General features: G+C 39.7%; 1 protein-coding gene across 1 annotated transcript in view; it reads right to left on the bottom strand.

The window, feature by feature from the left end:
* The window catches only part of mgat4b (alpha-1,3-mannosyl-glycoprotein 4-beta-N-acetylglucosaminyltransferase B), a 214,790-nt gene that overhangs the window by 31,166 nt on the left and 164,222 nt on the right, over nt 1-19,402 (bottom strand). Inside the window, exons 6-8 of the mRNA XM_060836944.1 lie at nt 18,385-18,498; nt 14,111-14,186; nt 11,505-11,619 (exon numbers count right to left, since the gene is read on the bottom strand). Coding sequence (XP_060692927.1) covers nt 11,505-11,619; nt 14,111-14,186; nt 18,385-18,498 — 305 coding nt within the window. The remainder of the gene's footprint in view (nt 1-11,504; nt 11,620-14,110; nt 14,187-18,384; nt 18,499-19,402) is intronic.

The raw sequence follows: 19,402 nt of genomic DNA, 5'->3' as shown, positions 1-19,402 counted from the left end.
CCCTGCATCTCTCTATTCTATCCCATTAGAAATTAACCCCAAAGTTTAGTTTGCTTTTTATAGTCTTATTAACAGATGTTAATGGTTCACTTGAGCAATATTATGAGAGAAATATTACCAATAAAAGTTACGTGGCATATCAGTCACTTGTAGATTTATACACTTTTCTTGCTTTGTTAATCTGAATAACAATAAAAATTCAGTCATGCATTCTCAATGGAACAGCTGGGCAAGTCCACAAAACTCAAAACTGCCTGTTTAAGCAGTCCCTGCTTTTCAATTCCATTAACTGGCAGTCATGAGGAAGTACCCTCTAGTTTCTTCAGCTTTGAGCGCTAATTGGGTTGAGAGAACAGCATTCTTGCTTTGGTCCAATGGTTGTGGGTTTCACAGCCTCTCAGAAGTCAAGGGCATTTGCTAGTCCTATGTTACAGTTAAACCAAAAGTTACTGCTTGAAGAATATAATCACTGAACTCCTCAATCTAACTAACAAGCCGTTAATTTGTTTTTGTTTCTGCCATCTCCAACTTAAAACTGTCATCCCAGTGTTTAAATGTCTTTCATACCCCCATTCCCTCTCTGAATCTTTGACATCCTCAGTCACCCTCTTCACGAATTTGATGGCTTCTTTCAGTGATTTGCCATGTCCTTAGGCCCCAATCCTTCATTCAATAGTGGCTGTGCCTTCATCGATTTAGGTTCCAACATGTGAAATTCTTTCCTTGAATGCCTGTTTTGCTACCTGCTTCTCCTTCAATAAGACCCTCTTCATCACAAGCACCATTGGAACAAAAGAAATAGGAGTAAAGTAAGTAGATCATTGATCTACTTGAGAATTTGCACTATTCAATATGATCAGAGCTGATATCCTGCTCAAACACCACTTTCCCACTGGTTCCCTGCCAGCTGTGGTACATGGGTAGTTCTCTTGGTTCAGAGAGTCATGGGCTCAAGTTGAACTGCAGAGACATAAGCATGCAACCACTACCAGAGCAGCATGGAGGCAGTGAAAGCTGCCATTGTCCAAGAGAACACCAGTTGCTCTCAGGATGACTGGTGGCGAGCGTAACCTGAGGGTAACCACTCTCCAGGCAAGGGATGAGGTTGAGAAGGCAGGGATTCGTGGTGATCTCAGCCGGTACAGGAATTAAATCTATTCAGTTGACATTGCTCTAAGAAATTGATTGAACATTCCATAAGCCAATAATGGGAGTAGGATTTAAACCCACACAGGCAGAACCACCTCCTGATTCTTAATTAATTGCATGTGGAGTTACCATGATGAATAGTTATGTAGATAACATTAGTCTTGCAATGAAACTTAACTGCATTCTTATACAGTATTGCACCTTCACAAACAGTGTATGGTATTATGTTAGGGCTCTTGTGACACAATTGTAGTGCCCTTGTACCTGGGTCAGAAGACCACCTGTTCCAGAGGCATGTTGGAACCTGTCTCAACAGGTTGATTAAAAATAACTAAGAATTCTTCACCAGTGGGAATGGGCTTCTGTGCAGGGAAAGGTGGCAAGTGATATTTACATCGCTCTGTTACATGAATAATATTAGTTAGAGAGGGTTCAGAAGAGATTTACCAGGATGTTGCCGGGTATGAAAGATTTGAATGACAAAGAAAGGTTGGACAGGTTGTGACTTTTTTCACTGGAGCATAGGAAATTGAGAGGCACCTGAACAGATAAACATAAAATAATGAGAGGTATAGATAGAGTTAATGGTACTTACCTTTTCCCTAGGTTGAGGGATTTCAAAACTAAGAGGCACATTTTTAAGGTGAGAGGACAAAGATTAAAAAAAAATACATGAGAGGCAAATGTTTTAGAGAGGATGGTTCGTGTGTGGAATGAACTTCCTGAGGAAGTGGTGGATGCATGTACAATTACAACATTTAAAAGACATTTGGATAGGTACATTAATAGGAAAGATTCTGAGGGATATGGGCCAGGAGCAGGCAGGTGGGAATTATATTCGCTATGGACTGGTTGGACCAAAAGGGTCTGTTTCCATGCTGTAGGACTCTATACTTTGAGTAGTGAGTGATGCAGCAATAACTATTGCTTAGAGGAAGGATGAGCCTGCTTTCAAATTGCTACATTTAGTGCGAGACCAACACTTGTGTTCATCCAGATTTGTATAAGTGTAAAACAGTGCACCCACAATAGGTCAAAGAGGCCCAGAACATTTCTACATTATTTGTAATTTAATATTCTATTAAAATCTCAGAAATCAACTGATTAAGTGGAAAGGGCTATTACTTCCTTCCCTGTTAACACAGGAATAGCACGCCACTTCATAACAATAAAATTCAAAGCCACTTCATGGGAGCTTAACCCGATAAAATTGATGCCAAACCAAATAAAGAAAAGTGAAATTGGAGATAGGGATGTTTGATTTGTAGGATGGTTACCAATGAATTTATTTAGATTGTTCTAAAACTAATTGCTTAATTGATGCCGGCTAAGGAATAAATATTGGCCAGAATGCTGGAAAAAACTCCCCTATTCTTTTTTTTTAACAAGTTGATTCATGGTGTGAGAGCAGCATTTATTTCTGAGTGCACAGCTGAGAGTTGACCACACTGTCAACTGGGAGTCGCATGTAGACCAGTTCAAGTAAGCTCAAAGTTTGGGAGAAGATTTGTAGCCTGGGTGCTTGTTGTTGGGGTTCTGTCCGCCGAGCTGGGAATTTGTGTTGCAAATGGTAAGGTAAGTTCAGGTAAGGATGATAGTTTCCTTCCCCTAAAGGTCAGTAAAACAGATGGGAATTTCCTGACAATCAACAATGAATTCATGGTCATCATTAGACACCAAAAAAAAAACAGCTAAAAGATTAGAGATTAAATATACTTCATATTTGGTCTTTGTTGCTGTACTTGGACATATCAGTGTCAAATACATTATACTTGTTCATTACTTTAAAACAAAGAAACAGCTGCTCTGAATTCCTAAGACATACCTCCAGCTGTTCTCCAATGTAATAGTTTTTTTTAATTTCACAGTGAAGAACATTTTACATCACTAAGAGTCATAAAGACTACGTAGCGCTGACTTGATCAACATAATACTTGTAAAGTTGCTAGCTTTACGTTTAATTAGAGGTTCAATTGAACCTAAACTGAATATAGTTCAGCAGTGCAAAATAACAAACCAAATCCAACACAAATTAGCATCACAGGCAGTGAAGCAATTCTTTATTTATTACAAGGAAGATTGAAGTTACTATGGTGCTGGACCATATTGCCCCAATGATTTAATTTCATCCCATAATGACACATTCAAGATGAATAGTGGTCTGGTCAGGCTGCAGGGACAGATGGTTTTTCCATTCTCAATATAATGTCAATGTTAAGGCTCTCATTCATTGCACAATTCCTCTTTAACCAAGTGACTGGCTCACTGGACTGCTTCTGCGTCATGCATGCTGGTGGTGGGACTGAGTCACATCAAGGCCCAGTCTGAGTAAAGACAGTAGGTTTCCTTCCCTCATGGACATTAGCATTTTTATGATAATCCAAACAGTTTCATGGTTATTTTTCATAAAATCACAACCAACCTTTTAGTTCCTGATTTGTGAAATCTTAAGTCAAATTTTCAAAACATTTCCAAAGGATGGAATATAAAAGATCACCTAGACTTTTTATGACAGATAGTGGCAAACAAAATTTCCTCAATTACTACTTCCTGTGCAATCTAGCAAAAAAAATTAGAATCCCGAAAAAAAATACATTTTTAAAAAATGTAAAAGTGACAAGAAAAAGGGAAGTTTTGCTAAAACCAAATTAGGCATTAGTCAGCTGACAACTGGAATACTGCAAATAGTTTGGGATCTACACTGGAGATAATGTATCAGAGGTAGAGAAGGTTCATTAACCTGATCATGGGTATGGAGGTCACAGCTGCAAATGTGTTGCTGGTCAAAGCACAGCAGGCCAGGCAGCATCTCAGGAATAGAGAATTCGACGTTTCGAGCATAAGCCCATCATCAGGAATGGGTATGGAGGGACTGTTTTAGGAGGAAAGGTTGAGTAGATTGCGCTGGTACTCTTTGGAGTTTAGAAGAATGAGAAGTGACCTGTTTCAAACATGCAAGATTCTTAAAGGTCTTGCTAGGGTAGATGTGAAAAAGTTATTTCCCCTTGTGGGAAACTAACACCATGGGGCATAATCTTAGGGTAAGCGACCACCCACTTAAAACAGAAACAAGACAGAATTTATTCTGAGGGTAGTGAGTCTATAGAATTCTTTACTTCACAGGGCTGTGGAGACTGAGTTGTTAATTTCAAGGCTAAGTAGAACAGATTTTTAATCAGTAAAGGGATGTAGGGTTATGGGGAAAAGGCAGGAAAGTTGAGTATCAGATCAGCTATGAGCTTAATGATGGGCTGAAGGGGTGATTTCTGCTCCTATATGTTATGGCCTTATGGTATGCAGTTTTGCTCTCCATATTTAAAGGAAGAAAATGCATTGGAGGCAGTTCAGAGGAGATTTACTCAACTGATATCTGGAATGGGTTGTCTTCTGAATACAAGTTGGATAGACTGGACTAATTTTCCCTAAAGTTTAGAAGTGAGGCTTGGCTTGATAAGATACATGAGGAAATGATATTTCCTCTGGCAGGTGAGTGTAGAACTCAAGGAGTATGGTTTTAAAATTAGGAGTTGCTCTTTGAGGACTTCTATGAGAAGAATATTTTTCTCTCAGAGCTCTGAGAGACTTTGGACTCCTCTGCCTCAGAAGGTTGCGATGCAGGGTTAAAGTTTTTTTTTGTTTTAAGATGGAAGTATTCAGATTGTTTCAGGCAGGGGAATCAAATGGGATTGGATATGTGGAATTCAAAACACAAATAGATCAGTCATGATCTTAGCCTATTTCTGCTCTGGGTTGTATAACTGTGCAGTTGGGTTTTTTTAGAAATTAGATCAAGATCCTCTTTCTTGTACACAGTACTAAAAGCTTGAAACCAACTCAACGAAAATGCTGTGGATGCTACAATCAACAGTAATTTATGAGAAGAGATTTTTGGGAGAGGAGTATCAAGGGATGCTTCAGGCTCACTGCCTTTATTCCTGATGAAGGGCTTTTGCCCAAAATGTTGATTTCGTTGCACTTTGGATGCTGCCTGAACTGCTGTGCTCTTCCAGCACCACTAATCCAGAATCAAGGGATATGGAGCTGTGACAGGCAAATGAAGTTGCAATTAGCCATTATCTAACTGAATGACAGTATAAGCTCGAGGGGATGAATGGCCCATTTCTGTTTCTATATTCCTAATATGAATTCATTACACAACTCAGGCAGTACACTTACAGTGAATGGAACAATTTCACACTCAATACACTGAACACCTGAGTTCATAAATCTTCCTGAATATGTAACAAGCTGAGGCAAAGAACTCTCTTCAACCGAATGAATACACAAGATCAAATTAACAGAGAAAAAAATATAAATCACAAAAACGAGGAGTGGGAGGCCCTGAAAGGAAATCCTTCATCAGGAACAAAAGATATTCACTGCTGATAGCTTGCTAACAATGCAAATCCCATAAACTGTTGGCGTATGTGGTACAAATATCTCAAGCAGCTAAGCCAAACAGGATGCACAGTATAGAAACACTTATACCTTAAACGAGCTTCTTGCTGTCTTATTGTATCTCACCCTATCTGCAAAACACTCTACTTCTTCCTTTAGCCGCTATAGTAGCTGGATTCTTCTTTGTCTAGGTCATTTGAATTTTTAGTCCTGTAACCCAGGCACTACGTGACTGTAGGCAATTCAATTTAGCATTGATAACAGTGGGCAAAACTGATTTGGACTCCGAGGACAGAATCTTCTACTAGTGGCCGTAAAACCAGCAGACTTGTGCTGGTAGGTCCGACCTTCTGACAGTCAACCGGGTGGTTCTGAAGTCTCCTGGGATGGAGGTTCCTCCTACCTTGACAGTGCTGGATAGAAGGCTGTGGCTGCAGCCAGGAAAGTAATCCTAGAGTCCCAGAATTCAGAGGACAGATCAGGGGTAGGTGAGGTTATTGACTAGTAGGTGCCGGTGCTTGTGCACATTTAGGCACTGGTTCATGTAGGTATTTGTGCATGCGTGTAGGTGTGTGCATGTTATGTACATGTGTACACGTTATATACGTGTGCACGTTTGCATGCGTCAATTTGTAAGTGTGGATGTAGGTGTGCATATGTCAGATATTCATGCATGTGTGTCTGTGTGTGTATTCAGGTGTCATGTATGTCTGAGGTGTTTCCAGGGTTGGTGGTTGCAGTGAAACAGGGAAAAGGGGTGATGAAAGCAAGGATCAGGCAGGCTGTCAATGGCCACCTCCCTACCCAATATCCACACCCTCAATTAGACAGTGACTGTCTTTAATATGGAGCTCTTCCTTATTGTTACCTCCTGCCTGTCAGCTGTAAGTTAATCCCAGCTGTGGCAGGCCAAGGCCCTTCAGAAGTCTTCAACTGGACACTTAAGAGTCTCAATTAGCAATGCAATGACAATGAAAATGGTAGCGATTGTTATGCCACCATCCAGCCTCATTCTTCCCATCTCCTATTTTACCTCGATGGTCCAGAAGATTCTGTTCTTCGTCACTGCCGAGCTAACTGATAGGAATTTAGTAGTAACATTAATGGAGTTCTATTTATCTCAATGCCACCATCTTGCCACTTGTTATCAAGTATTTCAATGCGTTTTCATAAATGCCAAGCTCTGACTCAGGAACTCTCTGGACTGTTTTAACCTCATTCCCAAATTGAACATTGTGGATTCAATTAGAAGAATGTTTAAAGAACACTTAGGTAAGTATATGAATAGAAAAGATTTGGAGGGATATGGACCAAGAGCAGACTGGTGGGATAGTTTAGTTTGGGACTTATGTTCAGTATTGATTGGACTGAAGAGTTTGTCCTCTATGACTCTATGTCAAAATCCTGGGAAGAGAACAGCATTTGAGGAGTCTCGCTTTTAGAAATACCTTGAGAAATGTAGTCCCTGTTGTAACATAAGAAAGGCAATAGCAAATTTGTACCCAGCAATTTACCACAAACAATGAGATAACCACTGGTTAACTACAACTAGTTACCATGGTTCAGTGATGATCATTTTGGAATAAATATTGGCCAGGACATGGGGGATAATTCCCTGCTCTTCCTCAAAACTGTGCAACAGGAATCACTGCAATCTGAATGGGGATGTTTAGGATCTCATCTGTAAGGAACCACCTCATTTTTTGAGCTCAAGTCTTTGAACACAAAGTTTTCTGATTCAGAGACCAATATGCTACCAACCAGTTCACAGCTGACATCTTGACAGAATAGATAGGGAGAAATCGTTTGTAATTGATCCACCTGCCAATAGAAAAGGACTCAGATTTAAGGTACTTGGTAAAAGAAATAGATGGAGGTGGAAAATTGTTTATTAACAGCAAATTGTTATGCCCTGGAAGGCACTGCCTGAATTGGCAGTGGATGCAGATTTAATAAAAATGTACAAAAGATAACTGGATATATATTTTTTTAAAAGGAAAGAGTGGAAAGTGCAGGGAATAGGACTAATTGGATAGCTCTTTCAAAGAGCCATGTGTTCATCATAATGGACCAGATGATCCCCTCCTGTACAATTACATAATTTAAAGGGCCAATTAGTCCATTCCAGTGTTAAGGCTCCATTTGAGAATTCTACCATTTAATCTATTATTGTAGTCATTCCTTCCCCAAACCCCCTCCCCCGCCAAAATTGCACTAAATTATTCCAAACCTCCCTGCCTCATTTATTTTTCCAGGATATTTCTCAAAACCTGCCTCTTCAACCAAGTTTTTAGCCACCAGTCTTAAAAGACTATATTCATTGGTAGCAATTTCCATTCGATGACACTTCTGTGAACCAAAGTGGGATGCATTTTTATGTTATAAAGATGCAGTTTTTACCACTTTGGTCTAGGAACAAGTTATAAACAGGCTAGATTCCCAATATAGACAGTGATGCCAATTTGGACACAGTGCGCGCACATTGTATTTAATTTAGATCCTTTACACTATAAAACCAGTGGCATTATTGAATTATCTCTTAATAAAGGTTCACTTGTTGGACAAATAGCAGATATAGGGAATGGAAAATACAATCAAAAGAAACTTGGATTTAATCAAGACGGCATGAGCACATCAGCCTATAAAACAGTAACTACACAATAAACAAGATCAATCCATCATAGCTATCAAGAGCCTGGATATTTTATTATTCAATTATATAATCAATAGACTTTTCAAGTACCCAAATATTAAATCTATTTTGTACCTTTTTAAAATCAGGGTAGAACCATTTAGAAAACATTTGACTGCTTAGCAAACATGAACATTACAGCATCTACAAAATCTCATTCAGATATTAAAGACTTTCCAAAATCACTTCTAGTTAATTATCTCATTAACGTAATAGTTTACCAGTTACACGGATATTTAGAATAGTTCAGCCAATTCAAGTAATACTATTAGGACATCAGTGTGGCTCATTTCGCAGGAACACAACTTATTAGATTCTCTCCTTAATTCTTCAGGGACTGAGGCAGGAAATATCCCCAAATGTAGGATCAGAATTAAGTTTAGGAGATTCAACAGCTCCCTTATTTTCAAAGATCTTTTCACGAGTTTGAAAAACAAATAGGTCTACACAAAAACATGACTGAATTGAATGCTGTTGCTCAAAATATCCCAATTAAATGCTTCCATTCAAACTAAACAGCAAACCCACCCTTTAAAAACAAATAAAACCTTCAGAGCTTAGGGACAGGAAGAGGAATTTGTCCTATTAAACTTTTTTTGTTACTATTCAACACGATCATATCTGATTGCTTTGTAGGATAAACAGTTGCCAATGAGAATGTCTTCAAACAGACATCTCAGAGCACTTCCTTCCCCCTTATTTTGTCAGTTGAAGCTACATGACATGCTGGAGGCTTTCTTCTCCCCCACAGTATGGACAGGAAGATCTACTGATAATCACTTGGGACCTCAAGAGCTAATGGGCAAAAAGCAAATCTCACTGCATCTTCCTAACAGATTTTGTTTACAGTTTCCTAGAACAGCATCAAGGCTGTCCAAGGTTTAGTGCTCTGCTTCATGTCAGGAAGGAAAGAAGCTAGCTGTGTTTGGTGACGAATGTGTTAGAATTAAGGGCTGTCCTGATTTTTTTTTTACAAAAAATCATTCACGGGAGTGGGAGTCACTTGCAAGGCCAGCATTTATTACCCATCCCCAATTGCCCAGAGGGCAGTTAAGAGCCAACCACATTGTTGTGGGTCTGGAATCACAAGTAGGCCAGACCAGGTAAGGATGGAAATGTCCTTCTCTAAAAGGACACTAGTGAACTAGTTGGGTTTTTCTGACAATCAGCAGTGGATTCATGATCGTCATCAGACTCTTAATTACAGATTTTTATTGAATTCAAATTGCACCATCTGCCATGGCAGGATTTAAAGCCAGGTCCCCAGAACATTACCTGGGTCTCTGGATGAACAGTCCAATCATAATACCACCAGGCCATTACCTCCAATTACTTTGAACAAAAATGTTTACCAGACACTTCCTCATTGTAATCTGTGCCAAACATTACATTGATTTTTAAAAGAAAGAACTAGTGCCATGCTATTTTCCACACGTGGCTTGGAGGGGACTGTTACCAAGTCAAAACAAATTTATTAATGCTGTACTTCAGCAATACATAAAAAAGCAACATAAAATCACTTTTCTTGTGCTGATGAAAACAAGGCAACATTCAAGATTGTAAAGAACATAACTCAGGAGGAAATTAACTCCAAAAGGATGAAGAAATGGCAACGATATAAAAATGATGCTGAGAGACTTTAAAGAGTGGAGAAAAGATTTACAAGGATGTTTGCCAGGTTTTGAGCTATAGAAAAAGGCTGAGGCTATTTTCTCTGGAGCACCAGAGACAGAGGGGCGACTTTTTGGAGGTTTATAAGATCACAAAGAGCATGGATAGGGTGAATAATCAAGGTCTTCTTCCCCCAGAGTAGGGGAATCCAAAATTAGAGGGCATAAGGCAAGAGAGGAAAGGTTTAAAAAGGACCCAAAGGGCAACTTTTTCACGTACAGCATGTATGGAATGAGCTGTCAGAGGTGGTGGTGGTGGAGGAGGCTGGTACAATTCCAACATTTAAAGGCATCTGGATGGGTATATGAATAGCAAGGTTGACAGGAATATGGGCCAAATACTGGTAAATGGGATTGGACATGGCATGGACGAGTTGAACTGAAGAGTATCCATGTTGTACATCTCTATGACTGAATAAGAAATGTCAGCAACTCTCTGTTTCTGCTCTCAGATGGGGTCCACTGGGTATCACTCTCACCTCAGAGTTAGAAGGTGCAAGATTAAGTCCCATTTCAAGAGTTTGAGTGCAGAACGGAGGCTAATGGTCCCAGTAAAGTATTGAGCGAGTGTCACACAGAGGGCGGTGTCACCAATCAGGTGAGATGTTACAATTAAGTTCCCATCCACTTTCAGGCAAATGCATAAGTTCTCACTGCACTATTCAAAGAAAAGCAGTGGCTTTTTCCTGGTTTTATGGCCAATACTTGTCCTGAACTAACAGAATCATAGAACAATGTGATATCTCAAACTCATTGTCAAGTCATTACCTCATTGTAATGTTTGGGAGCTTACTGTTCACAAAATGGCTGCCACCATTACACCATTGCTACACTTTAATGTGTGTAAAGTACTTTGGGACATCCAGAGTCCATGAAAGGAGTTACAGATAAGGGTTATTTCATTACATTTTGGACAGAATTATGTAAAAGCGTTCTCTTACATTTCTGTTTCAATGTTGTGTGTTAATTCCTTTGGCTGGAGAGTTTAGAATCATACAATCCCTAGAGTATGGAAGTAGGCCATTTGGCACCCACTGACCCTCTGAAGAGCATCTCACCCAGACCCACTCCCCCCATCCTATCCCTGTAAACCTGGATTTCTCATGGCTAATCCATCTAACCCTGCACATCCCTGGACACTATGGACCAATCCACTTAACTATACACCTTTGGACTTTAGACCAAGAGATAATAGTTTCAAAATAAGAAAGGTGGCCATTTAAGGCTGAGGAAACTGTATTAACTCAGAGGGCTGTGAATCTTTAGATTTTTCTACCTCAGAAAGGGTTGAATGTTCTGTTGTCAACTATATTTAATACAGAGACTGAAAGGGTGGGAGACAGTAAAAGTTCAGCCATGATGCTATTGAATGGGAGAGCAGGTTTGAAGGACTCAATGGTCTACTTCTGCTCCTACTTCTTATGCTCTTATGAAAGATTTTACTTTTAATGCCTGGTGCAAAAAGTGTACTTGAAGTAGTAGATCAGGCATTGCAAGAAAGCTATTCTAAGCTTGGGTTTGTAAGTGAAATGGAAAATTCAGATGAGGCAATTCACTAATTAATTCATTTTGATACTATTCATCTGAATGCTTACCAATAAATCCCAGCTGGGAAAATTCCAGGATCATCCACTCTTCAGATGGTTGCTGCAGTGCAAAATTCCTCATTGTGCTTAAATAATTGGGTCTCACCACAATATCATCTTCCAACTAAAGGAAAGGAAGCAGAAGTTCACACTTCAGTCAATAAACTTGGATAGGTGTGATGATCAACAGCTTTTACCTGCAGGTTTAACACAAACTTTAGTTGCAAACGCGTTTCTAACAAATTTTAAAAATTTGATGCAGCGCCTATAAAATTCTATGTACTTCATTACACTTAGATTAGGTTAGATTCCCTACAGCATGGAAACAGGCCCTTCGACTCAACAAGTCCACACCGACCCTCCGAAGAGCAACCCAGCCAGACCCATTCCCGTACCTTTACATCTGACTAATCCACCTAGCAATTTAGCATAGCCAATTCACCTGACCTGCACATCTTTGGACTATGGGAGGAAACTGGAGCACTTGGGGGAAACCGACACAGACATGGGGAGAATGTGCAAACTCCACAGACAGTTGCCTGAGGTGGGAATTAAAGCCAGGTCCCTGGTGCTGTGAGGCAACAGTGTTACCCACTGAGCCACCGTGCCACCCACAAATGTACATATCTATTTCTGTGCAGCTTTGTGCACGCAGATATCAGCCGGAAATACTTCTTCACTGTCCACTACACACCTAGTCAGGTTCACCTACAAACTTACTAACCATACCTCCCATATTTACATTCCAAATCATTTCTATAAATGATGAAAAGCAGTGGACCCAGCACCAATCCTTGTGGTACACTGCTGGCCGCAGACCTCCAGTCTGAAAAACAACCCTCCACCACAACCTTGTTTTATACCTTCAACCCAATCTTGTATCTAATTTGGTGGATCTCCCTGTATTCCATGTAACCTAACCTTGTTAACCAGTCTACCATGCTGAACGTTGTTGAACATCTTGCTGAAGTCCATTTCGACAAGGTCTACCACTCTGCCCTCAACAATCTTCCTTGTCATTTTTTTCAGAAAACTCACATCAAGTTAGTGACACAATTTCTCATGCACAAAGCCAAGTTGACTATCCCTAATCAGTCCTTGCTTTTCTAAATGGATGCAAATCCTATCCCTCAGAATCCCCTCGACCAATTTACCCTCCACAGACATCAGGGTCACCGGTCTATAGTTCCCTGTCTTTTTCTCACCACCATTCTCAAATAATTGCACATTAGCTAACCTCCAGTTTTTCAGCACCTCATCGTGGGTATCAATGATACAAACGTCTCATTAAGGGGCCCAGCAATCTCTTCCCTAGCTTCCTACAAAGTTGCCACAAAATGGTTTGTCTACTAAATAATTCAAAATGCAATTCACTGGCCCACATTTTCCCAGTGACCTCATGCTGTATTCTTTTCTGAATATTTATAAAATTTTCTCATTGAAAATAAAGCAGAACAGTCAGATGACCGTCAGAAGGTGCAAGACCATGCTTTTTTTTTAAGAGCAAAGATGGACAAGGGGAGAACAGTCTTTATAAAAAGAAATGAAATTGCAGTGGAGAAAGTTTTGTATTTGAAGAGAAGCTGCATTTATTCAAGTGGAGATCTATTGTATTATAGTTGTATGAATCAATTAAAATATCAATACATAACTCAGATATCCAGCTTAAAGCTTCTGGTGAAACAACATTGATATTTTATAAGGTGTCTATGAATTTCATTACCATGAGACTAGAAGATTAAGCAGGGGTTGCATAAAATGAGTGCACGAGAGACTAGGAGCAGAATTAAGCCATTCACCCCATCGAGTCTGCTCTGGCATTCAATTCTGGCTGATATGTTTATCAACCCTATTCTCCTGCCTTCTCCCTGAAACCTTTGATCCCCTTACTAAACAAGAGCTTACCAGTCCTTTTTCGCCCAGAGACCACTATCTAGAAAACATAGGCAATGACATTTCTCAGGACCTTATTGAATGCTGACAAGAGAGGAAAGGTCCAGGGAAAAATTAGGACTTTTTCTTCCTCCATGTCTTATGATGACCTGGATTGTACTGCCTAAAAAGCAGGTAGTGAGAGAGGAAAAAAAGCACTGCGACTTATATTTGAAAAATCTGCAGGGCTATGGAGTAAAATGCAGGGGGTAGTAGGACTAATTTTTCTTTCACAGAGTTAGCACAGACATAATGGATCAGTGGTCTTCTGCTGGGTTGTTTCATTCTGATTGCTCTCATCTTATTATGTACAAAAAAACTAACAGTGAATTGTATAAAGGCACATAGTGAATCACATCATCGAAATACTTACAAACAGGCTCACTGGCACTTGAAGGTAGTTTTCTTTGTATATGATACTGCATTAGGGTCTTGCAAAGCATTTGTCAAAAACAATGTTAATTATTAACAATTTGATGACAAACTAATTGCTTTCTGAAACTTTTCAATGGCTAAATCAATACATAATTGACCAAAAGGTTCCTGAGAACTGTAAGCCAGCTGCTACTTGGGCCTGTAGCCCTTTTCCTGCTTTGCTATGATCAATAAACATTTTCATCCAACTAAGACAGCTTTCTCTAAAGCAGGGGTTACATAAAAAGAGCACATGTGAGCTATCTTACCTGTACATAATAGGTACCCTTCAATTGAGCATACATCATTAAAAAGCAATAATCCAGGTTTTGCTTTGTTCTCCATCTGAAACGAGAAGAAAATATTCCAGTCTTTCTCTTGATATTGAGATCTGCATTCTGTCTTGATGCACTGCATGAACTCCTTCCCAGAGTAGCCACAGTAAGACTACAGATTTCAACAGCAGAGAATGGCTTTGAAATATTTTGCAAAAGCCATCCAATAACTACGTCATACTCCTCCATTTCTGCTTTGTTAACAAAGCAGCCCAATTATAGTAACAACTCTCACTTACACCGTGCAGTCAACATAACGTCAGAGTGGCATAATCAGACAAAAATAGATAACGAATTAATTCACACTGTAGTTCAGACCTACTCCTTGACCCCACAGTTGTAAGCCCAAGAGAAAATCCAATTTGCCTGACACATGGCATGAAATATTCACACCACACTCCTGCACCAAGTTATGATCATCTTGAACTACAAAACAAAGCCACTTCTCCTCTATCTTTATCATAGACAAGTTTCCCAGACCATTAACATATTTGGGGCATAATAAAATACTGCTAAATCTATCTGCCATGCAACATTTTACATTAAATTTTGATACAGAGTTGCATAAGGATATTTTAGGACAGTTGAGTAAAAACTACGCCAAGTCTTAAGTTAGAAGACAAATCTTAAATGAAAAAGGATGGAGAGAGGCATGTAAAGAGCACTCCAGAGCCAGGATTTAGGAAGGTCAAGGCACAGCTGCCAACAATGAAACCATGAAAATCAGAGATGGTTAAGAGGATACAACTGAAAGAGTGCAGAGCTTGCTGAAGGCTGTATGGCTGGAGGAGATTACAAAGATTAAGGGCAATGAACAGAGGGTAAGAGTATGAAATGATTTAAATGCAAGGATGAGAATTACAGGACACCAACTTCAGGTTCAGGAAGGGAAAAGTGCAGCGGATATTTATGTTATGAGAGTTTCATAAAAACTGAGATAGTGGCAGCCATGATGAGCTTCACAGATTGGAGTAAGATATTATACTGACTTCTTTCAAGCAATATAAATTGTAACTTCAAATCTATCCAGTGTATAATCACCTTCGTCTAGTGTGTCTCTATCCCATTTGTAACAATCAATCAATGATGAAGATGAAAGTCTCAACTGAGTAACAAAGCCCAAATTTGTATATAGATATGTTTTTGATTCCAATTAAAACTATCAGTTACATCAGAATAATTTCTGAAAGGCCATAGTTGGGACCTTAAGGTCTTCCATTTATGGAAACACAGGAACAACAGTGGGTCACTTATCCCTCAAGCCTAATCCTCCATTCAGTGGTTGATGTGTGACTGAAGTGAGCACATCCACTTTTGTCCTCTACCCCTCAATCTTTGTTTAACAAAATTCCCTAGGAGTTTCTAGTTTTGGAGACTTGTTTGAGGGGGAGGTTATGATGCCTTTTGAGCAACTGAGCTGCAAATATGGGTTACCCAGCAAAGATGCTTTCCTTTTTTTTTCAGGTTAGGGATTTCATCCAGAACACTACGTTTCTCACTAAGCCGTATAAGCCCGATACAGAGAGGTTGTTGTTACGTTCCACAATCACCCTTTCGGTTAGTGCCCTCTAGAGACTGCTGGGTCGCAGGGCCTGGCAGGATATTAACCGGTTAGGAGAGGTCTGGGAGCAAGAGCTAGAAGTGGAGAAACATGAGAGAACATATGGGAGAATACTCGAAAGATCTCAGTCTGTAATAGGACATATGCTACGCAGTTAAGAGTTCTGCACAGGGCTCATCTGACACCAGACCATCTGCCAAAGTTTAAAAAAGGGGCATCCTTAGTGTGCCCCAAATGTAAAATAATTGTAGGTACTCTTACCCATTGCTTCTGGACATACCACAGGCTGTGTTTAATAGAGTGCTGTGGTGGGAGAGATAGGGAGGGTATTGGTGGACTGAAGTCAAAGTAGACCCGATCTCTCTCCTCTTAGGTCAACCGAATTTACCACCTTTAGACGGGCATGGGAAGAAACTATTTAATATTCTCACATACTGTGCACGGAAGAATATTCTGATGAATTGGATGTCTGAGAACCCGCCGGGCTTGCTGGGATGACAGAAATTAATTATGGAGCACATTCCCTCGGACTTTTATTTTTACAAACATGGTGCACCACACAACAGACCATTTTTATAAGACATGGCAGTCCTACTTGAGTTATTTGGAAACAGATTTGCCAGTTGTCTTAACTAGAGCGTTTGTTTAACCAGGATAGTTAGATTTGTCAAGCCCTTGGCCCTGGACAGAGTCTCCTGAGTTAATACAGGTGTATATACAATGCTCCCGTTCCTCTATTTGGGATCTTTCGCCAAGCATAGCTGTTCTGTCTAGTGTGGTTTTTTTTGGTGCTGCTTTGCACAGTGTTAGGGTTTGTTTTGTATTAGAGGGTAGGTTAGTAGTTAGGAGACAGTAATTGTATTGTTTTTGTGTTGGTTTTCTTTTTATTATCCTAATATTCGTTATTGATTGCAAACATATAAAATTATTGAAAAATACAAAGTTAAAAAAAATTTGCTAATAGATATATTTACAAAAAAAAAATCCCTTATTCTCAAATTTAAAATTAAGCCACTGCTATGGCATCAACTGTTGTTCATGGAGGAGAATTCCAAATGTCCTTCTGAATGAATTTCCCTCCATCATAAGGTCAGAAGTAGGGATGTTTGACAATGATTGACAGTTTGCAATTCGTCAGACACTGAACCAATCCATATCCAAGTGCAGCAACACCTCGACATTGCTGAAAGGTTGCAGTTTATATTTGTGCCATACAAATGCCTCGCAATGACCATCTCCAACAAGAGAGAATATAACCATTACCACTTAACATTCAATGGCATTACCATTACTGAGCATTAGCATTACTTAATCCCCTACCAAAATCCTGGGGTTACCACTGACCAGAAACTGAACTGGATTAGCTATATGAATACTATGGTTACAAGAGCAAGTCAGAGGCTTGGAGTCTTTCAGTAACTCATCACAAGTTCCCAAAGTCTGTCTGTCACAAGGCACAGGTCAGGAGTGTGATGGAATATTCCCCACTTGCCTGGATGAATGCAACTCATTATTATTCTGCTTTCAGTGTTGTTGGGTCAAAATCCTGGAATTCTTTCCCTACTGACATGGTGTTACCCACTGCAGCGATTGAAGAATGTAGCTTACCACCACTACTTTTTCAAGGGAAACTAGGGAAGAGGGGGTGGGGGTCACAAAAGCAAAAATTGCTGTTCTCTGCTTGCAGCCAGGAGTAAAACCTGTGCCCACACTTGTAACATAGTCGCTAAGAAATCCAATAGGGAATGCAGGAAAACTTTCTTAATGAGAAATTTGCTACTACAGGGAATAGCTGAGTTAATGCTACACACACATTTAAGGAGAGCTGAATAAACACAAAGGAGAATAGAACAGAAGGTTATGTTGTTTAGGATTAGATAAAGGTGGGCGGGAAGAGGCTCACATGGATTATGAACATGGGCATTGACCAGCTGCACTGAATAGTCTGTTTTTGTGCTGTTAAATACTTTGTAAGGTCACTGGAGGATTAACTCCTTGGTGTCCTAAAAGGAGAATACTTTAAATCACTTGTAGCCTGAGTTTCACTGCTGACTTAAAGGTTGTGTCAATCTCGATCCATAATCCTCTTGATTTTTATTGTTCAATAGTATAAAGCCTTGATCTGGTCTCTGATCAATCTAAAAAGTATCAAGAGTTAAAAAGAAAATCCTACACTGATCATTTATCTTCTTACTGTTTGAAGGAGCCTGTGTGCACAAATTGGCTATGTATGCCTAAGCAAACAGTAGTTCTCTGTATTTCATAAAAAAATCATTGGCCATAAAGTACTTGGGGACATCGAGAACATGAATGGCATGATGCAAACAAGACTTACTTTTCTTTCTTGAATTCTTGCAATGCTGCAAAATTAAAACCAATGCTAGGTACCAATCACAAGCTAAAGTTTTATTTTTGAGGTTGGGATGGCCTTGTGTCTCAACAAAAATCTTACATGATCAAGAATCCCACAGTTAATCTAGCCAAGCGTAACTAAGGAGTGCAGGTTGAACTTTAGCCAATGGCTTCAGATATCAATCAGTTGTATTCATATATTAGAAACTGATGCCATTGTCTCCCCCTCTCACTTGTTTACTCAAGTGTATAAAGGTTGGTAACAAACACACCCTTTGGATTCAGCTGGATTTACCTGACCCGCTCTTTGGGATCACCAAACGTTTCTTTCAGATGAGAGAAATCAGGATAGTAGTTCACTGATGGGGCAATGACTTCCAGCAGGCCCGACTGAATTTCATTTGGAAATCTGAGGAGAAAAAGTTAGAATAATTAAAGGTTTGATCTACACACAAAAGGATTGAAGGAGCTAATTCTTTGACACATGCCAAGAGTTGCAACTACACCAAAGGTCACAAAGTCACCCAGTCACAGAATTGAGGAAGGATTGCAATATCGTAGAAAATGTTTTACTCAGGTCCTGTTCACATAAACTCCATTTTTTTTTGCACTGCTCCCATATCCCCAAAACCTCTTAATTCCAAATCCATCCCAGTTTTGAATATACTCTGTGTTTGAGCATTCAGATTCTCCGAGGTAGACAATTCCAAAGATTAACAAATATTTTGAGGGATAAATTTTTTTCTTGTTTCAGCATTCAATTGCTGACCCTTAATCCTGAGACTATAACCCCAGGTCCTTCAATCTCCAGCTAGGAGAAAAAGGCTTTTAGTATGGGTGGCATGGTGGCTCAGTGGTTAGCACTGCTGCCTCACAACACCAGGGTCCCAGGTTCAATTCCAGCCTCAGGCAATAGTGTGTGGAGTTTGCACATTCTCCCAGTGTCTGCGTGGGTTTTTTCCCACAGTCCAAAGATGTGCAGGGCAGATGAACTGGCCATGCTAAATTGCCCATAGGTGCATTAGTTAGAGGGAAATGGGTCTGGGTGGGTTACTCCTCGGAGAGTTGGCTTGGACTTGTTGTGGTGAAGGTCAAGTCACCTAAGAATTTTATGTATTTCAACTCAACCATTTCTTATTCTCTTATACTTTATTCCACTCAATCTCTCCATAGGACAGCTCTTGCATCCAGAAATCAAATTTGTAAATCACTGCACCCTCACTCAATACATCCTTTGTTTTAGGTAAGGAGACCAGAACATTATTCCCGGTTTTTACACCCATTATGTTTACACTTCAAATGGAATATAGAAT

This window comes from Hemiscyllium ocellatum, chromosome 16 (assembly GCF_020745735.1).
Source record: "Hemiscyllium ocellatum isolate sHemOce1 chromosome 16, sHemOce1.pat.X.cur, whole genome shotgun sequence".
Lineage (NCBI taxonomy): Eukaryota > Metazoa > Chordata > Chondrichthyes > Orectolobiformes > Hemiscylliidae > Hemiscyllium > Hemiscyllium ocellatum.
The sequence above is the reverse complement of the archived record's forward strand: the minus strand, read 5'-3'. Positions and strand labels throughout refer to the sequence as shown.